The sequence below is a fragment of the Mytilus trossulus genome, chromosome 8 (assembly GCF_036588685.1).
Source record: "Mytilus trossulus isolate FHL-02 chromosome 8, PNRI_Mtr1.1.1.hap1, whole genome shotgun sequence".
Classification (NCBI taxonomy): Eukaryota; Metazoa; Mollusca; class Bivalvia; order Mytilida; family Mytilidae; genus Mytilus; species Mytilus trossulus.
The window spans coordinates 50961980-50987231 of record NC_086380.1 but is presented as its reverse complement, the minus strand read 5'-3'; the positions used below and the strand labels follow the sequence as shown (position 1 = coordinate 50987231).

At 31.2% G+C, this 25252-nt stretch overlaps 1 protein-coding gene across 1 annotated transcript in view; it reads left to right on the top strand.

Annotated features, from left to right (window-relative positions):
• The first annotated feature begins 2396 nt into the window (after positions 1-2396).
• LOC134727741 (putative ankyrin repeat protein RF_0381) overlaps positions 2397-25252 on the top strand; it is a 56414-nt gene continuing 33558 nt past the window's right edge. Inside the window, exons 1-6 of the mRNA XM_063592128.1 lie at positions 2397-2506; positions 8877-8907; positions 19142-19228; positions 19546-19647; positions 21449-21550; positions 24010-24111. Of these exons, the coding sequence (XP_063448198.1) occupies positions 8884-8907; positions 19142-19228; positions 19546-19647; positions 21449-21550; positions 24010-24111 (417 nt within the window). The 5' untranslated portion in view covers positions 2397-2506; positions 8877-8883. The remainder of the gene's footprint in view (positions 2507-8876; positions 8908-19141; positions 19229-19545; positions 19648-21448; positions 21551-24009; positions 24112-25252) is intronic.

Below are 25252 nucleotides of genomic sequence, written 5' to 3'. Positions count from 1 at the left end.
ACCTGTATTAAGTCAGGAATCTGATGTTCATTAGTTGTCGTTTGTTGATGTGGTTCATAAATATTTCTCTTTTTTTATATCTTGCCTTGGCTCCGTGTTGAAGAGCGTACATTGACCTTTAATAGTTTACTTTTATAAATTGTGAATTGGATGGAGAGTTATCTCATTGGCACTCATACCACATCTTCCTTTATCTACATTAAAATACTAACTGAGTCAAATATATTTACCTTGATAACTATTTAGGTCTACTGTTTTCAATAATTTAGGTTATACATTGTTTTTCTTTCTTTACAGGTAATGAAATGTTTTCAGTTTTCTTATACAATCATGTTGATGATGTTTAAACTATAGTGAAATCTTTATTATACAAAATATATTACCCTTGGATATATTGGTTACATTGAGAATTGCTTCGTTAGCGCTCTGATGTGTATAATTCTTGTCATATCTTTATGAATCTTATATTGAATGATAATATCAACAATGTCTTTAGATGAGTTTAAAATTCAGTTCTGATCAATATTTTTTAAAACAGTTATGCCCTGTTCTTTATTAACATGTTTTTAAATCCAGGTAATTAATTTTCATCAATGTAATCTTGATAGACTCAAAGTATATTAAATATGATGTCATTCTAGACTAAATCACATCAATAACCATCGGTTGAATACAGGTTCTGCAATACCATATGGATGAAATTGATAACAAAAAAGAAGTAGGACATTTCTTAAGTTCAGCTTGCAGTGATATAAATATTATGAGCTTATTGAACATTTATTTACGACACCAACGTAGTCATGGGCAAACACATTAGCATCGGATTAATATAAAGAAGTCTTCTAAATCAAGATTGCCCTCTCGAATTTTTGACGCCCTTCTTTCATATCTTCATCTTCCGCTAGGGTCATATTACATGAGAATTAAGTTTTGGTTTACTGTGTTAATTTCTAAAATGTAAGAAAGATTACGCACGTGACAAAGGATGCTTAAAATACAATGCCAATATACAGACTTGTCAGTTAAATTTGTGATATAAACAGCTTATCTGAAGGAATTTAAAATGAAAGCATGATAAAATAATTTTACGATTAACCAATAGATTAGGAAAACATTTCATGCATTACTTGACCATAGTACCATGTCAGGTATTGTCATCTATTAGAGTCTGTAATTTGTCGTCCACAACTGGTCGGAATGTTTGTGTTTTAATACAAGTTGGGACTTGGTTGAGCGTTCTATGGAAACATACCATATAACCATATACGATAAAGGAACACTGTAATAATTGCGTTTACTATCATGATTAACATGAAAGATGTTTACTGCTTAAAAGGAAGTCATTGATGCATGGTTTTTTAAGGAGGCTCGCGGGTACAAAAATTTCAGCAAACAATTAAATATTTGTTTTTTCAATACAATTTTATATATTACACTATAAGTTATTACTTTATGATATGGTACTAAAATCAACCAAAAAACTCGATTCGGTTTGGCCCCAGATAACTTTTAAAATGTTTATATCATTTAAAAGCTCCAAATTATTTTTCCTTGGTTTGAAAATGCCATTTTTTGGCATTAAAATTGAAATGTGTTTTTTAACTCATCGGTAAACTTTTTTTATTTCGATATTATCTCTATTTCTCCTATTAGTTCAACAAAAAAAAGGACATGGACAAAAATGTATGCTATTTCCGGAGGCAGGTTGTGAGCTTAAATGAACGGTGACCCCATTTTTTTATTTCATTTTTCTATTGAGTATGTGATAAAGTTCTTTTATAAAAAAATATAGCGAAATCATATATTAAGAAAAAAAATGATTTATACCCGCGTAAGAGTAAAATAATTTCCCCGGTAGTCTTAATCCATCAACATGGAATACATGTTTGTATACTAACAAAACATATGTACACAGCATAATAACATACATACTAAAATGATATTCGACACAACGATAAGAATAACGTCAAGGAATCAATGATTACTACAAATCTTTAAACCATAATTGATTGTTCTCAAACTCATAACGGGACACTTGCCAAATCATATCCATTAATTTTAAATATATACTAATAAACAGTTTAATTTAAACACACTTTATAGTACAGACATTGAATGAATGTACCATTTTATACAGAAATATCAGGATATATATTTGGATAACAGAGAACAGAACAATGATAAAGAAAATAGAGAAATGTGGCATAAACGCCCCCCTCCCCCCAACAAAAAATGGGATGCCCAAATGTAACGAGAAGAGAACAAAGATAAAACATAATCAAGCGCAATGTAAAATGACCGGGAAAAAAAATACGTACATTAACACCCTTAAAGAACCCCTTATTGGATATCTTCAGGAAGTTTAGTTCAATTGTTGTACATACATTTTCACCACGTCATATACATATTTTATTATGAAAATGGAATTAAACAAATCAGTCAGAAATTGTTTTAGCAAAACACACGTAAAGATTTAAAGGATGAATGAACAAATCATAATTGCAAGGTACGTTTTAGGTTCTGCTTATTTTATGTCATTACATTTAAAGACCAAGTGAGCTTTTCTCATCACTTGTCGTCCGTCGTCAGTCTTAAATTTTACAAACATCTTCTTCTCTGAAACTACTTGGCTAAATTGAATAAAACTTAGCCACAATCATCATGTGGGTATCTAATTTTTAAAAATGCGACCGACGACCTCACCTGCCAACCAAGATGGCTAAATGGCTAAAAATAAAACATAGGGGTAAAATGCAGTGTTTGGCTTATATTTCTGAAACTAAAGCATTTAGAGCAAATCTGAAAACGGTTAATCATGTAAATCAGGTTAAGATATATCGGCCTGAAATTTCCAGACGAATCAGACAACCCGTTGTTGGGTTGCTGCCCCTAAATTTGTAATTTACAGGAAATTTTGCAGGTTGTGGTCATAATTTTGAATATTTTATAACTTATAATAAAAAACAGAGCAAATGCCACAGTAAATAATAAGGTAACAGTATTATGTAGAAAGTCTGATGGGAATATTGTATTACTCAACGATATAGATGTGCAAAGTAGGAAACCAAATGAGTGACACACTTTGTTCATTTTTGTAAGATGTGCTGGATCGTGACCGTTATCTTTTTGTCAAAAAAATGTTTTCAATATTTATCAAAAGTACCAGGATTATAACCCAGCATTTAAGCAATAGTATAGAGGTGTCATATTTTAGTTTTTGGGATCCAATCAAAATTTACCTAAATTCACATTTATTTTATGGAAAACATGTCCCCTGAATTAAACATATTAAAATCAAAAGACTGTGTTCAGTTAAACATGTTTAATCCTGCCACATTATGTTTGTACGTGTCCCAAGCCAGAAGTCTACTAGTCAGTGGTTGTCATTGGTTGTTGACTTTGTTATTACATGTCATTCATCAGTTTGTAATAATTTCAGGCTTTTGGTATAACTATGTATGGTTTGAAATGTTTCACACTTGGTCATATTGGGGCGTTTTACTGGAATGGATTTGTTAATTGTTGGAAGATGTCAGTGTATAGGGCCGTGTATTCACGTCATTAGGACTAAGCTGAATAGCTGTCTCAACAATCGGCAATTATACCACATATTTTATGTATGTATTTGTAATTGTTGAAATTTGATAGTAAAATAAGCATTTCTAATGTTTCCATGCTCTGCTATTTCACATTCTTATTTTAAAGATCGACTACGACTTGACACGAAACCGTCCACTATCTACAAAAATTGGATCGTAGTTTTCTATTTGTTATGTTATGTAATCGATAAATTTGCTTCATGACAATTCACCACCAAATGCATGTACACCAAAGGCGATTTCATGAAAATACATGACTTTTTGTACTATAACATCTGCGTTTAGTTTGGTTTGGTGGATCTACATTACAAGATATAGTTGGTGATGGAGTGATAATTCCCCGAGGGTATCACCAACCCAGTAGTCAGCACTATCATTGATATGGTCATATTAACTGTTTACAAAACTTTTGATTTTTCTACAACAGAAATATATTATCTTAACTGTATTTGGCAAAACGTTTAGGAATTTTGGTTCTCAATGCTCTTGAACAGCGTACTTTATTTGGCCTTTTTAAAAAAACATTGGGATTCGAGCAGTATTTGAAATCTGACACTTCCTTGAAATGCATCTAATTTCATGAATTTCGTTGAGATCGTTTTTGGAGAAAAACAAGGGGGCTTCATTAGTCCAATTCGTTTTATAATTTATATAAATAAATTTGGTAATATCATCTGTTCTGAGGACTCCATGCCACCAAATCTTGTGGGCTTAATCAGTAGATTACTATCTGTTGCAGGTGATCTACTTTTTATACTAGAGATTAAAAAACAGTATAAATATATTTAGTAGTTTCTGTAAAAAATTAGCAACTTACTATCAATATAAATAAAACTAAAAACATGATTGTACTGCCACATAGTGCTAACAAATCAGTTTCATGTCTTAATCATGTTAATTACAATAGTAATAGTAACTTAAAAAAATGTATTAGTACATAAATTCCTTTGAACTCTTATGAACAGTACTTGAATATCATAAACAAGAAACAAAAAGTTATTTTTCGAAATTTTGTTTTTATTTTTTTAGAAAAGTATTTGATCTTTTGCAATATCGTTTATTAAAGCCCCAGTTACATAAGACCACGATCGCACCATGCTCACCGCGATTTAAAATACATTCAAATCGTGGTGATATCGCGGTTATCAGTTCAAATACATTTTTACCAACTCCTTTTCATAACTAGTGCAATGTAGTGATAAAAAGTTAAAAAAGCCCAAAAAAGTACGATGTTGAAGAGCATTGAGGACCAAAATTCTTAAAGTTTTGCCAAATACAGCTAAAGTAATCTATGTTTGTTTTTTTCACGTTGCTACTACGTCCCCATTACGCTTCTTTAACGATTCCGCTATTTTTGTACCAAGTTCTCACTAAGCTTATTCTGCGACCTCACTACAACCATCACGATCTTTCTACACTTTTAACGTCCTCATTATGACCATATCACGATTTATCTAATTGCAACACGATCTTTCCGCGCTTCTACTGCAATCAAAGAACGCTCTTACCAGGACCATACTACGATCATACCACGTTCACACCGCGATCTTACTACGCAGCAATAACGTCAACATCGAGTTCCATATACATACTGTTCAATTCCATGTATTTCTCATTATATGTAGAGTTCCTCGGAAATAATACAGTCATGTAACCAAGATGTACCAGAACTCGTGGGCATTATGGCAGTCGAAACGGTAGAGCCAGAGGAACATCTGATAGTAACGAATCATGATCCAGTAGAGATATTGTCGGACCCACAAATCCAACCTTTATCACCACATATTGCTGTCCATTAAGATCAAATGATGATACTTAAGTGAACGATAGTAGGGATGACACATATTTGTCAAAAATGGTTGAGCTGTTGGAGATAAAGGACAAGAGGTCCATATTTTATACAGACAAACAAAACACGGAGAGGTTTTATATATCTTATATGACAGTGACAATGAGCAAGATGGTCGCCGTATGATCGTAGTCTGGTCGTAAGAAGAGTGTGATGAGGACGACATCGGCGTGTTAAATTCGAACTTTAGTCTTAAACAGCGTGGTATAAGCGAGGTATAGTCGTGGTGTAAGCTTGGTTGGATCGCAATAAGAACGTGGTGGTCGTATTGAGGTCGTAATTACGTCGCTGTGAGATCGTAGCGCAGTCTCCTTGGCTTGAATCGTGCGTTCGCTACCCTGTTCATTGGTCAATGTTAAGTTTTCCTGCTAAAGTTTGTTTTTTTATTAGATATTAAATTTGATTTGTCAAATGTATAATAATAGACGTTCTAAAATGCTATTCGACACAACAAAAATATTTGACAAAAATAAAAAAAAATGGAGTGTTAAATTATAAAGCAGAATAACGGGAAAACATATTTAAGGGCAGAGAATAACGCCTGAAATTAAAAAAATTCAAAAATGAAGACCCCTTCAAGATCCTCTACTAGCTATACATGATGTCATGAGGAAGACCATTTCAAGTTTTGTTAGATACAAACATATCCCCACTTGATATTGATATTTTACAATAAAAATGAAATTAAACAAATCAATCTGAAATCATACAGCAAATAACACGCCAAGCTGTTCAGGATGAGTGAAACAAGCATAATTCATGTAATTTCAAGGTAAGATCTAAGTTTTTACCATATTATAAATATTCAATTATGAAAAAACTAGAATTCTAAACCCCTCTGGCAATGGTTATGTTAAACTTAATTCACATTACAAGGAAACATCACATAGTTTTTGTTAATGTAAAATAAACGACTCGTAAATTTTATTTGGTTTCTTGGTATCGTCTGTCCTTTTTGATGCTGCTTTGTAAATAAACGATAAAAGGAATAACTGTAAATCACTGATGATTGCAAACATGAGTAATATTGGCTTAGTTATCTGTTATAGGCCACGGTACTGGGTATATTTTTTCTGGGCAGCTAAGAGTTTTACCCTGCTGTCAGGCCAAACCCCTTCATATAATAATGTTGCTATTTATCTGAAAAAGGCATGTTCACACTCTCATCTCTATCTCAACTGAAATGTCTTCATAAAACCTTTCTTGTTCGTCATGGGCACTTACATACCTTACATGGAACAAGAGCTTGCAATCGATTAAAGAAATGTTTGCAAAACATCTTTATTTTCAGAAGATGCATTGTTTTGCCGCATTCATTTTATTATACTGCTGGGTGTAGCCAACTGCCAATAGGGCGTATACGCAATGTTAAAAAGTGTAAACTAAATATACGCCCGAAGAACACAGGGAACCTATTTATGTATTCAAAATAAAGAAAAAAACATTCAGCTTATAATAACAGTTATATTGAAGAAGTTTTTTTTATTTTGTAAGCTTGACGTACCCACGCAGATACTTGATATAACTCAGCAGTCTGAATAATGACTTGAATACTTGATTAAGGCACACATTACACCCATAGGCGGGCCAAAGACATGACAATTACATGTGATAACAACAATATACTGATGACATTTACATTCACATAAAAATGAAAATAAAACAATTAAAACATAACACACAACCTCACGTACCCCCTGTTCTCAATCCCAATTACTGTTTAATTACGGATATTGAAGATTTCACTTGCTGACCAGTGGTTGGATTTAGTACTGTATATTTCATTTTATTATCAGAAAAAAAACTTTGTTTTGAGATTCTTCATTTATTTTACATATTAAAAAGAAATGGGATTCGTCATCTAGAACTTTGCACTTACTACAAAGTCTTTGAGAGGGCGTGGCATATTTTCATATTTTCCAGTTTCAATAGCGATGGATTGCTCACTAATCATAAATTTGCATATAAGTTTTCTTGTATCAAGATTAGGGTATGTCAATTAAAACTCTTGTTTATTTTTTCAGTTTTTATATGCTTATCATACATTGATAGCACAGTACCTTGAATGAAAAATGACGTTTGCCATACTAAAGTAGTGATATATACAACATCGTCCTGTTTGTCTTACCTCCTATGCATTTCTAGGAATATGATTGGTTAAAAGCAACCTCGTGGATACCGTGTATATTCCATATTAGCTAGGAAGGTAGGCTGGCCTTATTTCAATACACGGTTAGTAGTGGAGTTACGACCCTTTATAAAAACAAAACAGTACTGAGAAAAAATCTTAATGGTTTCAACAGACGATTAAAGATTGAAATAAATTCAGAATCATATTTAAAGCTACCAAGTAGTTATTGTTGGCATTTGTTTTTGAATGATATTCCATATTAGGTTAAAAGGGAGGCGGGGCTTATTTCAATACACGGTTAGTAGTGGTGTTACGTCCCTTTTTAAAAACACGGTGTGGAGAAAATATCTTTAAGGTTCAATGCGATATTACAATAATGATCGATTGAAATAAATTAGTAAAACGCATTTCAAGCTAACAAGTTGTTGTTAGTTTTTTTTCGTATAGACCAATGGAAGTAGGTTCTTAATACTAATAGTATTGAAGACTTAATCACTTTGATAGGCCACTATTTTCAATACAACATATAAAGATAGACGGTAAGATACGTTCGTTAAATTGTGTGCTAGTGACCTAATACGATATATACGGGGTCAGTAAATTTCATATTGTGATTTACTGACCCCATATATATCGGATTAGGTCACTAGCACACAATGTAACTAATGATATTCACTCACACGGGTATATATACGTGAAAGTATAAGAAAACATTATCAAAATAAATCGAGTGGTTTCGCAACCTTGGAATGTAAAATAGCAGAAATCACTCGGTTCATAAACCTTTAATGAGATAAACAAATTTTGAAAGAAGAATGTAATTCATTTAAAAGACTGTATGTGTTTTATATTGCATGTATTTCTTATACAAGACAGAATATATGTTATTTGATGGCCCGTTATCCTAGTTTTAATGGGGTTTGTTTTAAGGAAAAAAAAAACGCCCGAGGAAAACTTCATTCTGGCAAATTGTTCTAAAAATAGAGCCGAAAGATATAAAATAGATATTCAAACTCATAAGTCCAAAATAAACTGACAACATCATGTCAAAATACGAAAAAGACAAAAATAAAAACAGTATACAAAACAAGACACAACAAACTTAATACTGAGAAACACGAACCTTACCAAAACAGGGGTGATAGGAGGTGCACCGGTAGGTTAAGCAGATCCTGCTTAACATGTGCCCCCCATCGAGCAACAGTTTAAACCACTATCTACCTTTAATATAGTCGCAGGTACTAAAGATTCTAAAACATATTTAACACTTTCAGTAAAACTTTACCTTCCTTTGCAGATAGAAGATGGAAAAGGAGTGTCTTAATCAGGTAATTCGAACTTAAATGAGAAACATAATATTATTCGTATTTCGTATGAAACGATATTTTTATTTTCAATTATAATTAGAGACTTTTATATAAGTTTTAAGACTTCAAATTTTTGCGGGATATTAAATTTATTACAATAAACCCGACTTTAAAACCATATTAATGGTAAATTGGTTGAAATGTTTGTTCTATCGTTTAATTTTAACAGTGCATGAAAAACAATACAGTTACTTGTTTTTGTTATTTTCATAACATTTTGTTCGGTGTTACCTATCATTAAATATTTGTGAAATTAACTTCCAACCCCGAAGCTTATTAAAACTACCCATAATAAACACTATCAACAGACGCTGTGTCCTTTAAAGGAATATTATATTACGTATTATTGTTACATAATGAGTATTATTGACATTATATTTTCCCCATTATTACGGTATTTTCTGTAACTCAAAAATTTCAATTTTTTTAGAAACGTGATCACACTATTATCACTTTTATCATGCTTATTATTATCATCATTAAGACAAAAATAATAATTGTTTTTATAGATATAAAAATTAATATATATGATTGTTATGATTTATATGTCAAAGAGCATTAGCTCTGAAAGTTATGTTCACCGTTTTGACTCAAATTATCATATGTGATTTATAACCTACTGATATGTTTTTTTCAAACTTACAAAAGAACATAACAATGTATGGAATTGATAAATTTTTTTCGCATTTCGTATATATGTTAGTCTATAGGACATCTAATTAACGATGAAGACCGCCAGTGGTTATATAACCCAATATAAACATAGATATACTTATAAATTGATAGTTTCAATTTCAACGTTTACCTTTATTCCGTTTAATTGCGAAACACGACAAATCTGTAGCTAAGATGTTAAATAGAAGGTCACGTCAATACGATTTCAATGAGGTCAAATTATTTACCGCAAGTAAATACTTTATCAGGCCACACCAATGTGATTACTTGTTCGACGGACCCGCCCGCACCTATGTTTTTCAAAACAGATTTTTTAAATTTGTTTTATATTCCCGCTTCCCGCATCCGGAAATGTAATCATGTCCATTTCCTGCATCGTTTTTTTGTGTATATAATATAAAAAGATATCAACATTTGTTTTTAAAATCACAGGCTAACCTGTATATAACGATTTTAAATATAAAAGTACCCCTAATTTATATTCCCTATCAAAAAATGTTCGTTGCTAGAAATTATAAAGTACAAAGAACTTCTGAAGAATTTGCATTCAACTATAATTATATGGTATGCTGGCGAAACAAAACTATCCATAGCCGCTGCATGTTTATGCTCCTGTCCTGATTGATTCAGGGGCAACTCGTTCGGCAGTTATCGTTTGTTGATGTTGTTCATAGGTATTTTCCCGTTTGGATATATAAATTAGATCGTTGTTTTTTCGAATTTGTGTAAAAGGAAGTACTTTGACCTGTGTTTGTTATTATCAGGCTGAGAACAACCCTCCCTCAGACAAGGGGTCATTTTACTGATGTAGAAAAGAAAATAGAAATACCAAGGATTTGTATAGTTCTTCTTTGCAAAACCTTTGAAAACTTTTTTGTACTCAAAAAGAGGAGAGTTACATCATATTTTAAACAACTTTTTCTAAAAGAGGGGGCCACTTATTGAATAATATTAAACTGTTAAGGTAAATGTGTTAACATGGTTAAAGTCCAGGAATATTACAAAATTCTTGGACATCAGTTTGACCATTTAATACCAGATAGATATATATATATATAGTTCTTTGAGAAAATATGAGCCCTTTTGTACAAACAAATATATTATAACTTTTGTTTATTCCCTCATAAAACATGAAAAAGGGATATTTATAACATTAATGAGTTGTCCTCAAACTGATTATGACTTGGATGGAGAATTGTCTCATTGTCAGTCACACATACATAGACCAGATTTAATTATTTCTTAGTGAACAGGGAAAAAAATACTTCAGAAATTAAAGAAATGTCAAATTACAAGTGATAAATCAAGTTTTAATATTGTCAAAACCTACTATTTTATGTTTACAAAAAAAAAATATAATCGCTCGCCTTTACTTTTCAAGCTTCGCCTCAAAAATTTCCAAATTAAATATATTTTTATTAAAATTTCTAAATCGCTCGCTCGCCCCAAATTTTGGAGTCAAAAAATCCGTAGAACAAGAAATTAAATTGGTTTGGCCTCAGCAATGTTTCTAGTTTTCAGAAAATTTAGAAAAACTGGCTGCTAAAGCGAATTTTGTCACTTTCATTAATGAATGGGAAAAACATATATCTCGTAGCTTATGCCTCTTAAAAAGGTGAAACCTTTTTTGCGAGTAATTAGAAAGTTAACACATACATTTATTATTCAGACGTCTTTGTAATCTATCAACATTTCAATAAAACGTCGATTCAAATTTCATAAAAAATTACGTCATGACCCAAGATAACCGTTGTTAAATGGCAAACAAAAATATAAATTCAGAATTTTTAGAAGTAAACATCTGTCGTAGCATTTATCTTTTAATTATTCCGGGGAAATATGATTTTAGTTGCCAGATGATATTGTCTATTTTTAATTCACATCATTTGGTAAACATTATCCAATAGATAACATTTCATCACAGGGACTTAAGCTTCTCTTGAGAACGGCTCTCACTAATCTAATTTAACCGCTGAAATTTGACGCGTATGCATTTGATAAATTTAACCGATCTATTTTAACGACTTATGCAATATTAAACATCAATAAGATTTGGTCAACCTAAATAGAAACGTACCGAAAATATACAAAGAGTGTGCACTTTATAATTTAAAATATGGACTCGATAATTGATCTAACTTCTCAGCTTATTTATTGTCAAATTATGTTGTACCCCATTTTCTACTCTCACAAAAACAATCCCGTAACTTTACTTTTTCGTACCTCATGGAACATATTTATGTATGGCATTTCGTACCTCATAGGATATATTATTGTATGGCATTTCGTACCTCATGGAATATTTATATGTATATTATTTCGTACCATTTGGAAGATTTATGAAAATAATAATGCCATTTCGTAATTCATGGAATATTTATATGTATACCATTTCGTACCTTATGAAAAATATGACAGCATTTATATATAATTTGATATATTTTTTTTTTAATCAAGATTATCTCAAAAGGTTTGATAACATATCTAACTTTTGCCTATGGAATAATAAATCTGAATGTTTTGTATTCTGGGAATGCAATACAAAAATGAATTTAATTAAAATATTTTTGTTTTTTGCTACCCTCCTTAACATACGTTTTGTCTTTAAAACTGTGTTTATTTTTTTGGAGACAGGTCATATGATTTAATGTTATACAGAATGTACAGTAATATACCGATTTGTATGTAGCAAAATCTCAAGTACGGTAACCCTAAGTTGTTTTTTTTCTACTGAAATCACATTATGAATATTATCTATTTATTTCAACGTCTGTAATTTGGTTTCGTTTCAGCGTGTACACACAATTATTGATGTTTTTTTCATGTATAATTCCTACAAAATGTGATGCTTTAGCACAACCTATAGCTTAAAAGAGCTCAGAGACCTGTACCTGTCATGCTATAAATTTAAATATTATAATAGAAACAACGTTTATAAACGTGTGTATAAATTGACGTGACGTTAGCAATTCAAAGTTCATGAATAGCACAATAAGGACGACCGAAAACGGAAACGTACAACCTCATCTAACTAAGAATATCATAGAAAACATGTTTGACATTTTAAAGTACAAACAGTTGTCTCCTATACAATGATTCTTCGGCGGAGAAAATTGTAATAATAAAACAAATCTACGTCGGTGATTTTTTATAACTAAGCACATAAGGAGCTGGACATGCTGGAAGGGGCTTCATTAATGGTATGCAAATTACTTAAACGATAAAGCTTCCCTTTATCACGTTTATTAGGTGATAAGACAATATAAAACCTTGTTCATGCATATAAGTCAAAATAATTCTATGAATCCTTTTACTCATTTGTAAAAAAATATTCATGTTTGCCCACTTTTAAAGAATGGATCATTTTGCTCACTTGTAAGAAATGATCGGTTTGCTAACTTGTTAATATTTTTTGTTCATTTGTAATCAATTGTGGATGCTATATAAATCCAAAGATTAAGTACATACAATCTAAGACTCTTTCATCTTGCAATAGAAATACACCATTTGACTTTTATACACTTTACACACGCATTCTAAATTCCGAACTAAAAGACAAATTCACAGAGTGGTGTTCTTCTTTATTTCATAAAAAAGAAGATTAAAATTCTTTTCTTAGAAGGGATTAATTGCACCTTAATTAAAAACAAATTCTCTGAAACTGACATTACCAATATGCTTGATTTCTCGATTGACAAACTATTTGCTAAGTTTGGACAACAATTATTCATATTAATTTACTCATTAATGAGGCTCAATTCATAGAGGAACTTCTTTACAAGAAATAAAACAAGTTAACATTATCCTTTAAGTTCATTTTCTGATTGATAAATGATAATTCGAAAGGAGTTGGTTCGTTAAGGCCCTAAAATGGCTCACTTTTTTAGCCTAAATTTCAAATTGGGATTTTGGAAAAATATTACAATGAATAATTAAATTAAAAAGGTAGATATAAACAAGTCTTTTGTTGCAAATTTACGTCCCTGCGTTTTACTCATGACGTTACAAATAGTACGCATTTTGAATTTCCCTGCAAAAAGAAAATGGATCAAATCCCATTGAATATTTGGAAAGGATAAATAGAGCGTATACGTCGACAAAAATATCTTTGACAATAATGTTTGAAATGACATTATACATGTCAAACTTGAATATTTTGGTTGTCGACGGCTGCGCTCTATATTTCCTGACCTTAAATTTGGCTGAAATCCTGCTGATTTTGTCAAATTTTACCAAAATTCGTTTATTTTGACCTAACTTGGTTAAACAAATCAACACTTTAGAATAAAACTATGACAGAAATTGTTCTATTAAACTTTCTGACATGTCTTTAAGTGAATTTAAAATATTTTACATCTTGTAGCATAACACTTTATAATTGGGGACACATATGACTCTTACCGAACTTACTTATTTGGTGACTATATTTGAACACATATATTCCTTCGAACTTTTGATAAAGGATAACTCAGATACACTTAAGTCTGCCTCATATTTAGACGTACATCTATAAATTGACAATGGTGGTCAGTTAATAACAAATCTTTAGGACAAAATGGTTGATTTAGCTTCCCAATTGTGAACTTTGCATTTCTAAATAACAGCATTCTAACATCATATGCATCTTATCATGATTTCCTTGATAGTGATTTGATGGTGACAAGCAAACTATGTAACCAAGATTTTCAAGTGGTGAAGTTGAAATCGTCCCTATGTAATCACGCAATCACAAGTTGGTTGATCTTTATAGAAGATTCGTTTTATAAATGACAACGGATATGTTCCAATTGTCGTAACTACAATCTCATCTCCCTTTCTTCAAAAGAACCTACCGTATTAGACTTATTACCGGATTTGTCTGAGTCCGATGTCAGAATGGGTAACAAAAGAAACTAAGCAAAAAAATGACACAGATACACGAATTATCAAAGCTCGCAGTTATTGACATGACAGCTCCAGAACTCAATCAAAATGATTAAACGTTCATGTCTTCATCTCATGAAAATCAAGCACTACCCCGCACGTTAGGGGTTTGGTATCATACCATCATAAATATATGAGAAAAACATAAGCCGTATCATGCCAAAACTGGTTTGTAATAAATGTGTTTATTTCCGATGCAAAGACCTCATGAGTGAATGAATATTGATACGAACATATACCATATTTAATGATCTGTCAACAGTATCGTAACTATATCTGTTCTGAACAAATCAGTTTAAAGGTTGGGTTAGCTATTGAGGAGAATGCAGACTTTTTTGTGCTGTGGTAAAAATGTTACCATAAAAGATTGGATGTGAAATACCTAAACGTATAAGATGTCTGCATGGTGATTAATATTTACGAATGATGTAATTGTACCGATTATAAAATGTAATAAATGACTTTGACTAGTTTGTGATATCGAAAACCGTGGTGCTATTATTTTTCAGTTATTTTTCGTTAAAATCAAATACGTTGTTGTATACACGACCAAGTTGAGATATAAATACATCATGAAGTGGTGACAATTAAAAGTTCACCATCTAAAATGGATAATTAACCATAGGAAATGAAAAATCATTTCTTTTATCCCAAATTTTGGTATTAAACTTCCCGTTAAAGATATAAATGTATATATCAAGATCCAGGAAAGGACAGTTATCACTGTGTGTATAAGCTTTATTTAAAAAGTCAGTTCATCCGGATATATCTCTTTAGTGTACATACCAAAGTCGTCATAATTGAGAGCCTATGTGTCATCCAAATATCTCAAAATGTTAAGAAACGTCGCACGATACTGGTGTCACCTAACGTTACACACTCAAAGACGTAAGACAAAATAAAAACGTTGGAATGCATGGTGTTCAGATGGCTGTTTTCAATAAATTCTGAAGGATTGATTTTTTTTTATAAGAAAGGATTATTTTTGTTCTTAGATAAAATATGTTAAGCTTGAGTTTTGTTAACAGTTTACAAATTAAAAAGTAACTTGAATTGAAACCATTTAATTATATACATTTTAGTTATAAAGGCAATCGATTTCTTTTTTTTTTATGGATAAACTCTGCACTGAAAATGCATTCATTTTTGCACTCCAGAATGTTAAGGCGAAAGGATTACGACATATCTAGCATGGCAGCTCTGCACAAATATATACAAGGAAACAATTATTATAGCTGTTTTATTTTCTTTTCATTTGTATTAAAGCGGATACGACTTTAGTTCCGCGAGGAAATCACTCTCCCCACCCCTACTTTATGAATCGATAGAGCTTCAACATAAAACATTAATTTTAAAGTTTTCTTTTTAAACAACAAAATAAAATGGCCTTATTCTAAATCGTCTGTGAAACCCGCAATCATGACATTAAGACGGAACGTTAGAAGCATATTGTATTAAATAACGTCAAAATCGTATGTGGGGACATTGTATCGGACATTTAAGTTTTATCTGATATCTCGTATATCAAATTTAATTTAATTTATGGGAATTTAATATCAAAATAGAGATGTTTTTTGTACTTTTATCCATTATAATTTTTTCATGTAGCGAATGGCACGGTATCAAATAAACATTATGAAAAAACCGAAAACGTAACTTTGCGTTTACTTTTGTTTGAAGGGGACCAAATGTCGGACATTGCTTATCAACTCGAATAAAAGAATCTGTTTTAAAAATTCCTGGTTATTGCATGAGGCGAAAGTGTGATCTTTGTACAAAATACTAGAAAAGAATTATTTACTTTCGACATGGGGATTGCTATGGAATTCCCTTGTTGAGACAATTTCGAAAAAAAGTACGCGTGCATGGGACACATAATTGGTATCATCTTGATCTCTTTTTTTTTATATTTTCATCTTTTCGAGAAAGAAAAATCGACATTAAGTCATCGCCCACTTATAAATTTCTTGTTCTAGACAAACTTTTATATTGTTTGGTAAAAAAAAAAATATGTTTTTTACGGTATTCAGAATTTCACAAAACTAAAAGTGTAAGGCGGGACAAGGAAATCATATTGCAAAATAAAGGTTTTATTTTATTGAGTTTTAATTAATGAAAATGGTCTGTTTCATATACAAAATTGAAATTATCTGAAAGAAGAGTTTAAAAGCTTTACAATGATATGCAACACTTTATTATATCATTTTTTGTGTTTAAAAATTAACAAGATGAATGTGTCTTGTTTGTGATTTCACCAAAGTAACACCAGTAGCGTGCGACGTTTCTATACATTTTTTGTATCAGATATTGTTTCGATGGATCTCTGCTGATTTTAGTCATAAACTGTAACTCATAACAATATAGAAATATGTCTGCAATGAGTGGTGCACAGTTACATGTAGTTCCATTGGAATTTTGATAACACGATAATACACGGAATCTCCATAGCAACCAAACATGTTTTCTCGTGAAATTCAAGGGCAGTCATAGTATCAAAGCTGGTCGAACTTAAAAATGACCTTCAAGGGTTTGAACATATTTATTCGTACTCTGACGTTTAGACTGTCCTTTTTATAAGGTGTGTGATTTTTTCTTAATAATATTATGACAAATGAAGCAAAGTGGTACACAGGGTAAAAAATCAAAACTTTGAACAAATTAGAAATCACCAATTTTAAGCATGCAAATTATTGAGTATTTCCAACGGAATTTTGACACCCCAAAAGTAATTTCACTTTTTTTAAAGGCCTTATTTGCACAGTTTATTACACGGTTTTTCTCTATTTGTTAATGTTTGTTATAGATGTCATTTTCCAAAAATGGAAACAGTTGGAATGTTGGTAAATTCGTGATTGTCTTTTGCAGAACCTCAATGTAAATTTAACATAGAACAATACTGATATCATAAGCAGCCTTATCAGCCGCGACAAAACAAAATTCCTTGGCGAGGTCTTTAAGCTTCTGTTTGATACGATAGTTAAGGTTATTATGGTTGTTGTTAGAGGTAAAAGGTTTTTTTCAAATGTTGTATAGTATATCAACCATGTTCACTACTGAATTAAAAAAAGAATCTAAGGATTTCTTGTCATCTTTTTCTCGTTTTATCCATTTCGAGTAGTAAGTACGGAGAGTGTTGTGGGTGATTTTCCGACACCCTTTCCAATTACTTAATTGACAGGGAACGATATTTAGGTTACATTCCTGTAAAAATTGACAATTCAATTTCCCATAGGAACTCCTGTTTCGGCTAAAGCTGTACTACTTTTACTATGAAGTTGTGAAAAATTGTATCCTAGAATGGAAAGTTCATATGCACTGAATTTTTTTGAAGGTACAAATATAGGGCTGTGAGGCATATTTTTAACGTTTACATGCCCGAAACTCGAAACTTGCATCAAGTTCCCGTATTACCCCATCCTTGACTATAGGTTTCCCACAGATTTCAATTTGAACGATATGGATATGGATATGAAAAAAACCACAAAGTGCAGCATTTTGGTTCTTGATGAATGATTTCAACTCTCGGTCACGAACAAAATTAAGGTATAATGTATTAAGAATTATTGAAATTTCATGAAGTAGGTGTATTGGCACTGTTATTTACATCTTTCCACACTCGCTATAATTAACAGAATGATTATCAATTGTACTGGAATTATTAACAAAATAAAAACCTTTATTGGCATATTTGGTTTTATTAAAATGTTTTTATGATCTTCAAATTTGGGAAACAGTTTGGAATAACAATATCATGAATATATGCAATTGTAATTTGAACGATTGTATTCTTAGGACTGCAATATGGAATTGCGTTGCAATTCGCTTTGTATATGATTAACAGGTAAAGAAAAGAGATTGTTTAACAGATAAAGTCTGCCGTTGTCTTTTAAAATAGAAATTAGGTCCAAAATATTTGAATTGTTGGTACGAAATTTTCTTTGATTGCCAAACATTCTACGTCAAAGAGAACGGTTTCTACGAACAGTTTAAGCTTTAGATTAATTGTACAAAAGTATAGTAGTAGATGCACCTCATTAAACCATATACGAAGGAGCTCTATATTTAGTAAAGTAACTACAATATTCCATTATGACTATTTCAAATCCTTTTCCCTAACACTCCTTACGTCTTAGCAAACAATCTGATTATTTTGTCGTCAAACATTGCCTTAAATATGTATGCGTTGTTAATGATAATCCAGAAACTGATGATAAGTGTGGAAAAACCTAAACTATTCCTTAATTTTATTATGATTTTAATTTCTATGCTTCGTATATATCTGTGTAAAATATGAAGTGAAAAGAATATTTGTTTTATAACACAGTTAAGTCACAAGCAGATTTCGACCAACGGGTACTTGCAGTATAATAGCACTATATGAAACCTTTTTGGTATTGTTAGTGTGTTCCTGTTTTGATTTATTAAAAACAAAACCACGCCCATAAACAATTTTACTTTTTGATACAAAAACATATATATATATAGTCTTTTCTTATATTACCTTTTTAGAATTCCAAAGTTTTTTCTTAAATTCAGAAAATTCAGAGATCCTTATATGAACCATTATTTCGAATAATATTATTTATTAACTTTCCAGATTCTCCGAGAAGTCATTATATTTAAGGATTTGGAAAACGTCATTGATAGTCTTGCCAAAGGTGCAGATATTAACGGATGTGACTGGGTGAGGATAATATCATAGACAGCTTTATTAATCAATGAGACTGCACTGTGAGATAATAAACAAAAACAGTATAACAGAATACGGAATTACACGAAATAGTCTTCATTTTTACAAATAGATATTCATCTATACTCCTATATTTGTGTCTTTGTTGTTTAGTCTAACGTGTCCTATGTATTAATATAAAGACTTTAAGTCGTGTTTTGTTTCTTTACATATTTTTGCCTCTAATTTTGACATACACTTTACACATTTCGATTTGAACTTTTGAATCATCATCGACGAATTTTCATAGCATTGTAATCTTTTAATTGCAGGATGGTTGGACCCCATTACATATTGCTGCTTCTGCAGGACTCACCGCACATGTTGAATTGATGCTAGAAACACCAGATGCAGACTTTAATGCGCAAAATGTGGTATGTTATTATATTTCGTCCTAATTGGCACTTGAGTCTTGTGGGATCTTTAGCCATTCAATACATTGACATGTTTACAGTAAATGTGAAACAACAACACAATAAATTTGCGATATGCATATAATTATGTTTCGCAAATGTATAAACGTCTAAATTTGTGAAAATTGTTGAGCAGACTTTATTTATACAGATACTTTTTTGTATTGTATGAAACACAACTAAAGGCCGAACTCAGCATTTTTTTATCTGAATTACATGTTATTGATTTATATAAGGACTCTTATTGTTACCTTGATAATATTTTTGCGAAACAAATTGAGTACTCTTTATTTATAATGCGAATTTGTCTTCAGACTTCAGGGTCTTAAATTTAAATGAACAAATGTCTACAAAATTTCCCATTTGTTAACATACCTATTTTTAACGATGATTTTCCTTTCTATTGTTCCGCAACCCGCATTACACCTGTAGTGACGTTTCTATTGAATCAATTGACGTAATCAATGTATAACTAGTACATGTAGGAAGTCATGGATTTCGTTAAATTGAGATAAGACCGAAGTAAACTTACAGATTCTTAGAATACACTTATTCTCAAATAGTAATAAGGTAATCTTTGAAAATTCTCATTATCGGCACGAACAGTATTTTTTTTTACTAAATACAAACATTACTTAAGACTTTTTTACTATACAGTTATGAGTCATCATTATTTTACAACCTGTCGATACGGTAATGTTAAGGGCGAACAACCTGTCGGAACTTGAAGACATGAATAATCGTTAGTTGTTTTGTGCTTCAAGGCAATCTGATTACGATTGACTAGCATGTAAAAAAATATAACACAATCTTATTATCTTTTCTGATCTGAAATTTTATATAATTGTCAACAAGGGTTATTACATTACATCAGAATGAAACAAAGTCACGTTGTTGTTTTTGTAAATCTACTTTTACAGCTTGAGTATTCTGATTGGTTGTCACATTAAACTTGATATACATTTGTTAAGGAGCAGTAGATTTGACAAAAAATATTCGCACATATCGTCATCTTCTTGATCATTAAAAGTCTCCCGTGCATGAGGTTCATAGTGCGGAAATCTGTTTAGTATTATTACTGACTTGTTTGATATTTGGAATCATTTCCAAAATGAAGTTTATTTTTCTTGCTTTCAGTATATAAATAGACTAAATGGCTATCATTTTCACTATAATTTGTTTTGTAAAACACCTTTTACAATTCTTTGTACAGGTCTTTAAAAAAATACTCTTAACATTTTCACAAGGTAGTTTTTTATTTTAATAATGCAATGTACTGCTGCTGTGAATTTAGAACAAGTTCAAATGCAAATACACATGTACAGTATCAGAGGTAGTCACCAACTTTAGTAGTTAACTTATCTTTTGATGTTCCGAATCTCATTTTGTGTAAAACTATCCATCTTGAAGAACTAAAATAAAAAAAGTCGCAATGCAGTACTTAATAGTCCAGAAAATGAGAAAATATTTGCAGCTTAAACAGATGCTGATACATGTAGCAATTTTTTTAAATATCAAGTTTAATTCCTTCCCTTTATGTCAAACTATTCAGCTCGTGGTGTAAAATTATTCAATGATCAGGCTATCACATGACTTTTATAGAGAAAAAGAAAAGATGTTTACACTTTAAACTTTAGTAGGGAACTAATCTTTTGATGGCTAACGGGTATTGACACTTTTCGTATTTAAAATATTTCTATAAAGTCGTAATTTTATCTACCTTTTCCTAATAATGCAAACAATGCAAACAATCTTTTTTCAGGACGGTAATACTCCCTTACACTTAGCCTCATTGAAAGGAAATCTCGAACTAGTGCAAGTCTTAATAGAAAGAACAGTAACAGATCCAAATAAAGTAAATGAGGTATGGAAGGTGATTTTTAACAAGATAAGTTATATGCTTATTTATTTAAACTCTAACACATATTACTGCAGACTTGTTTTTCTTGTGAATTTTTGTAGTTTCTATCCGATCATTTTCACTGAGCCTGAAATCATATCCCATAATAATAAGTGAATGAATATGCATATTTTGCTCATCTTGAACTGTTCAAAAGGAATTTGGCGAATGAATCAAATGAGTTAAATTTGATAATCATATGCATATCACTTTCATAGTTAGTTTAGCTAAAATTAAATAGCATATTTCATTAAATTGTGTCAATGTATTTAAAAAACAGTTTTGTGAATCAAGGAATAAATAGCGCGGAAAGTTCATTCAAATAATAACATAGCAATTTACTAAATGTGTTATCGTAAAAAAACAAATTGCTACAAAAAAAGAGTTGGAAAATTTTATCGGGAATCAAAACTTATAATGCGAAGTAAAACGACAACGCCATGACATAGAAAATAAACCAAACAAACAAACAAACAAAGCTTTTCCCCTGCTTTATATAGCTAAATTGGTGTCAAGACGAATGAAAGCGTGCCGTTTTCAAATGTATATCAATATTTACGTACGTGTAGACAGTGATACACATTTTTAACATTTAACGTTTCCGACCTATTTTTTTACTCGCAATTATATGTATTCGTTGGCGTATAAAACAAATTCGAACTCATCAGTTGATAATTATTTTTCAAACATGAAAACGTCTTACAAAAACGTTATACATAACCGTTATGTCTGTCAAATACTGTTATGCTTTTAACATACTGTAATTATTATTTGCTGAATAAAAAAAGTCATGTATTTTGTGAGAAAACACTTGACAGAGTAATTTACACAGAAAAAAGTCAAGATTTAATTATATCAAAATGTTGATATTAACATAGAGATTGACCACAATCTCTACAATACCAGATATTCAATAACAGTCGACAACTCATGCTTCCGTCCGTTAAACTTTCAAAGGATGACCCTATAGCTATGAATACTTGGTTTAAAGGTTTCCGTGTAGCACCGACTCTTTATGACGCAAATGTTGATATAAAAAGCAAGCTTTTGAATATCCTATAATCTGGTAAATATGTCACGAATATTCTTCACATGTGGGCGCTGCTGGAATGTTGCTTAACATAAGATTAATGCTAAAATCGTAATTGGGAAGCTGATATAATATCTCTTGTCGTAAACTTCTCTCAACCGACCCTAATTAAAAATAAAATTGAGAATAGAAACGGGGAATATGTCAAAGACATACCAACCATTATTTCAAATACCATGGGATAGATCTGTTGATTGTTTCTGGCTTAATTCGATGGAATATATGGTGTCAACACAGAAACATACTTTGAATCATTTTATGAGAGAACATCATTTATCTGGCGAACATTAAAATAAAGAATAAAGATGACCTGTTGTAGTTGTTACTGAGAAGCTACTGTGTGTATATGTATCACCTCCTTTGACTTATTCAGCCTTAATAAATTACAGTACTCTTAAATACGTATGCGTGTTTGGTATTTTGTTTACCTACATAAAGGTAATCTATGTTCTTTATTTTGATTTTTGATATATCATTTAAATAATACATTTCCAACAGTTATTCCTTTAACATATTTATAGCGATTGTCGTAAAAATTAATTCCTCTTATTACACGGTTAAGACGAAACTATTCAGACTTTTGTTTTGTTTGAACGGTTTACAACAGTCATTTTGCGGCCCCTAATATCCTGCTGTTTTTTGTGAACCAAGGCTCCGTGTTGAAGGTCGAACTTTGACCTATAATTGTTTACCTTTCACACATGACTTGGATGGAGAGTAGTCTCGGCACTCATACTGCATCTTCTCATTATTTATACTTATGTTCAAAATAAAATGTTTAGTCTATCAGTCAGTTGCCAGACATGTACAAATATAAATAAATCAGTACTCTTTGTACACCGGAGGTCAATAAATCATAGGATCTGTTTAATACATTTTCCAATTGAATAATTTCGTTTATTAAGCTTGGGGAAACAAAAGACAATGTATCATTAAAACAAGATTGAATGGTGAACATTTCAGTTTAAATTTCTTCCCTGTCTTTTATCTGATGATTTCACTCCTATAAGCACACACATTGTAAAATCAAATTCTCCATGGAAATATACATTGTGATTCGATTTGATTTTTCGTGTTTAAGCACCACATTTAAGCTAATTTTTGGCGGCCAGTTGTATTGGTGGAGAAGCCGGTGTGCCCGACCTTCGATGAGAAAACTGACAATCCTAGTCAATAGAGATTGGAGTCAAGTGCACTCGCATGAGCTATACAATGTGAACACGTTTTAAAATTTTGAAAAAGATTTGTTTGATAAAATTTGTTCAAAATGTCGTTCAAATTGGTACGTTTATAAACTACTATAAACATTTAAACCTTTAAATCATAATTACAGTTTGGGAACACCCTGTTACACTCAGCTGCTGAAGATGGACATCTTCCCATAATCCAATTGTTAATTGAAAGAAAAGATATAGATCCAAATAAATCAAATGAGGTATGGATTGTTATTCTTATAAGGATTGTCAAATTTTATAATTCGGCTCGGACAACAAGCATGTCCCCATAATGTTGATTATGCAATTTAATCATACTTATTTAATCAATTTAATCATACAAAAAACAAGCCAAGGAATTGGTTTCTGTCCAGGCCGATAAAGCTGCTAACAATATTATTATTGTTTGGCGTAAGTTTAAAATTGAGGTTCTGAAAAAAAGAAATCACAAATTCACCAACATTCCAACTCCATTTTTAGAAAGCGACATCTGTAACAAACAAAAACTTTTAGCTACAACTTTACAAGCAGAACACAATACAATGAAAGTCTCAACTATGTATTGGCTTCCGAAGTTACACAAAACACCTTACAAATATAGACTTGTTTCGTCTTCAAGCCATTGTTCCACTACTAAATTGTCTATTTTTCTTACCAGTACGCTTGATTCAATCAAAAACCTGATTATAAATTGTTCAAATAAGGCCTTTGAAAATAGTGGAATTTATCACTTTTGGAGTGTCAAAAACTCGTTGGAAGTACTTGATAAACTGCATGCTTATATTGGTGATTTTGAATCTGTTCACAGTCTTTACCAAAAAATTCACACACCTAATTTGATGGGCATTTAAAAAGTCAGAATGTGAATATATATGTTCAAACTGTTTTAGGTCATTTTGTAGTAACAATTTTTTTTTAAATAACAAAAGAACTATGTCAATTGGTCATGCTTTGATACTATATCTACTCTTGAATTTTTACTAGACAACATTTTGTTCGCTTTGAAGATTCCGTATATCGTCTGGTTATCGGAGTTCCAATGAGGACTAACTGCTCAACACTTATTGTGGACCTATTTTTGCATTGCTATGCGTTACAATTGATGACAAAAATCAGCAAAGACCCATCGAAACAACATCTGATACAAAAATTTAATAATACTTTTAGATATATGGATGATATATTAGTTCTCATTAATGACGACTTCAGTATATATACTAAAGAAATATATCCTGTTGAACTTACTTTAAATAAACCTAATACCAACAATGAACACTGCCCTCTCCGCGATCTTGATATCTATATCATAAACGGAAAGCTAAATACTAAAATATATGATAAAAGAGATGATTTTTCATTTCC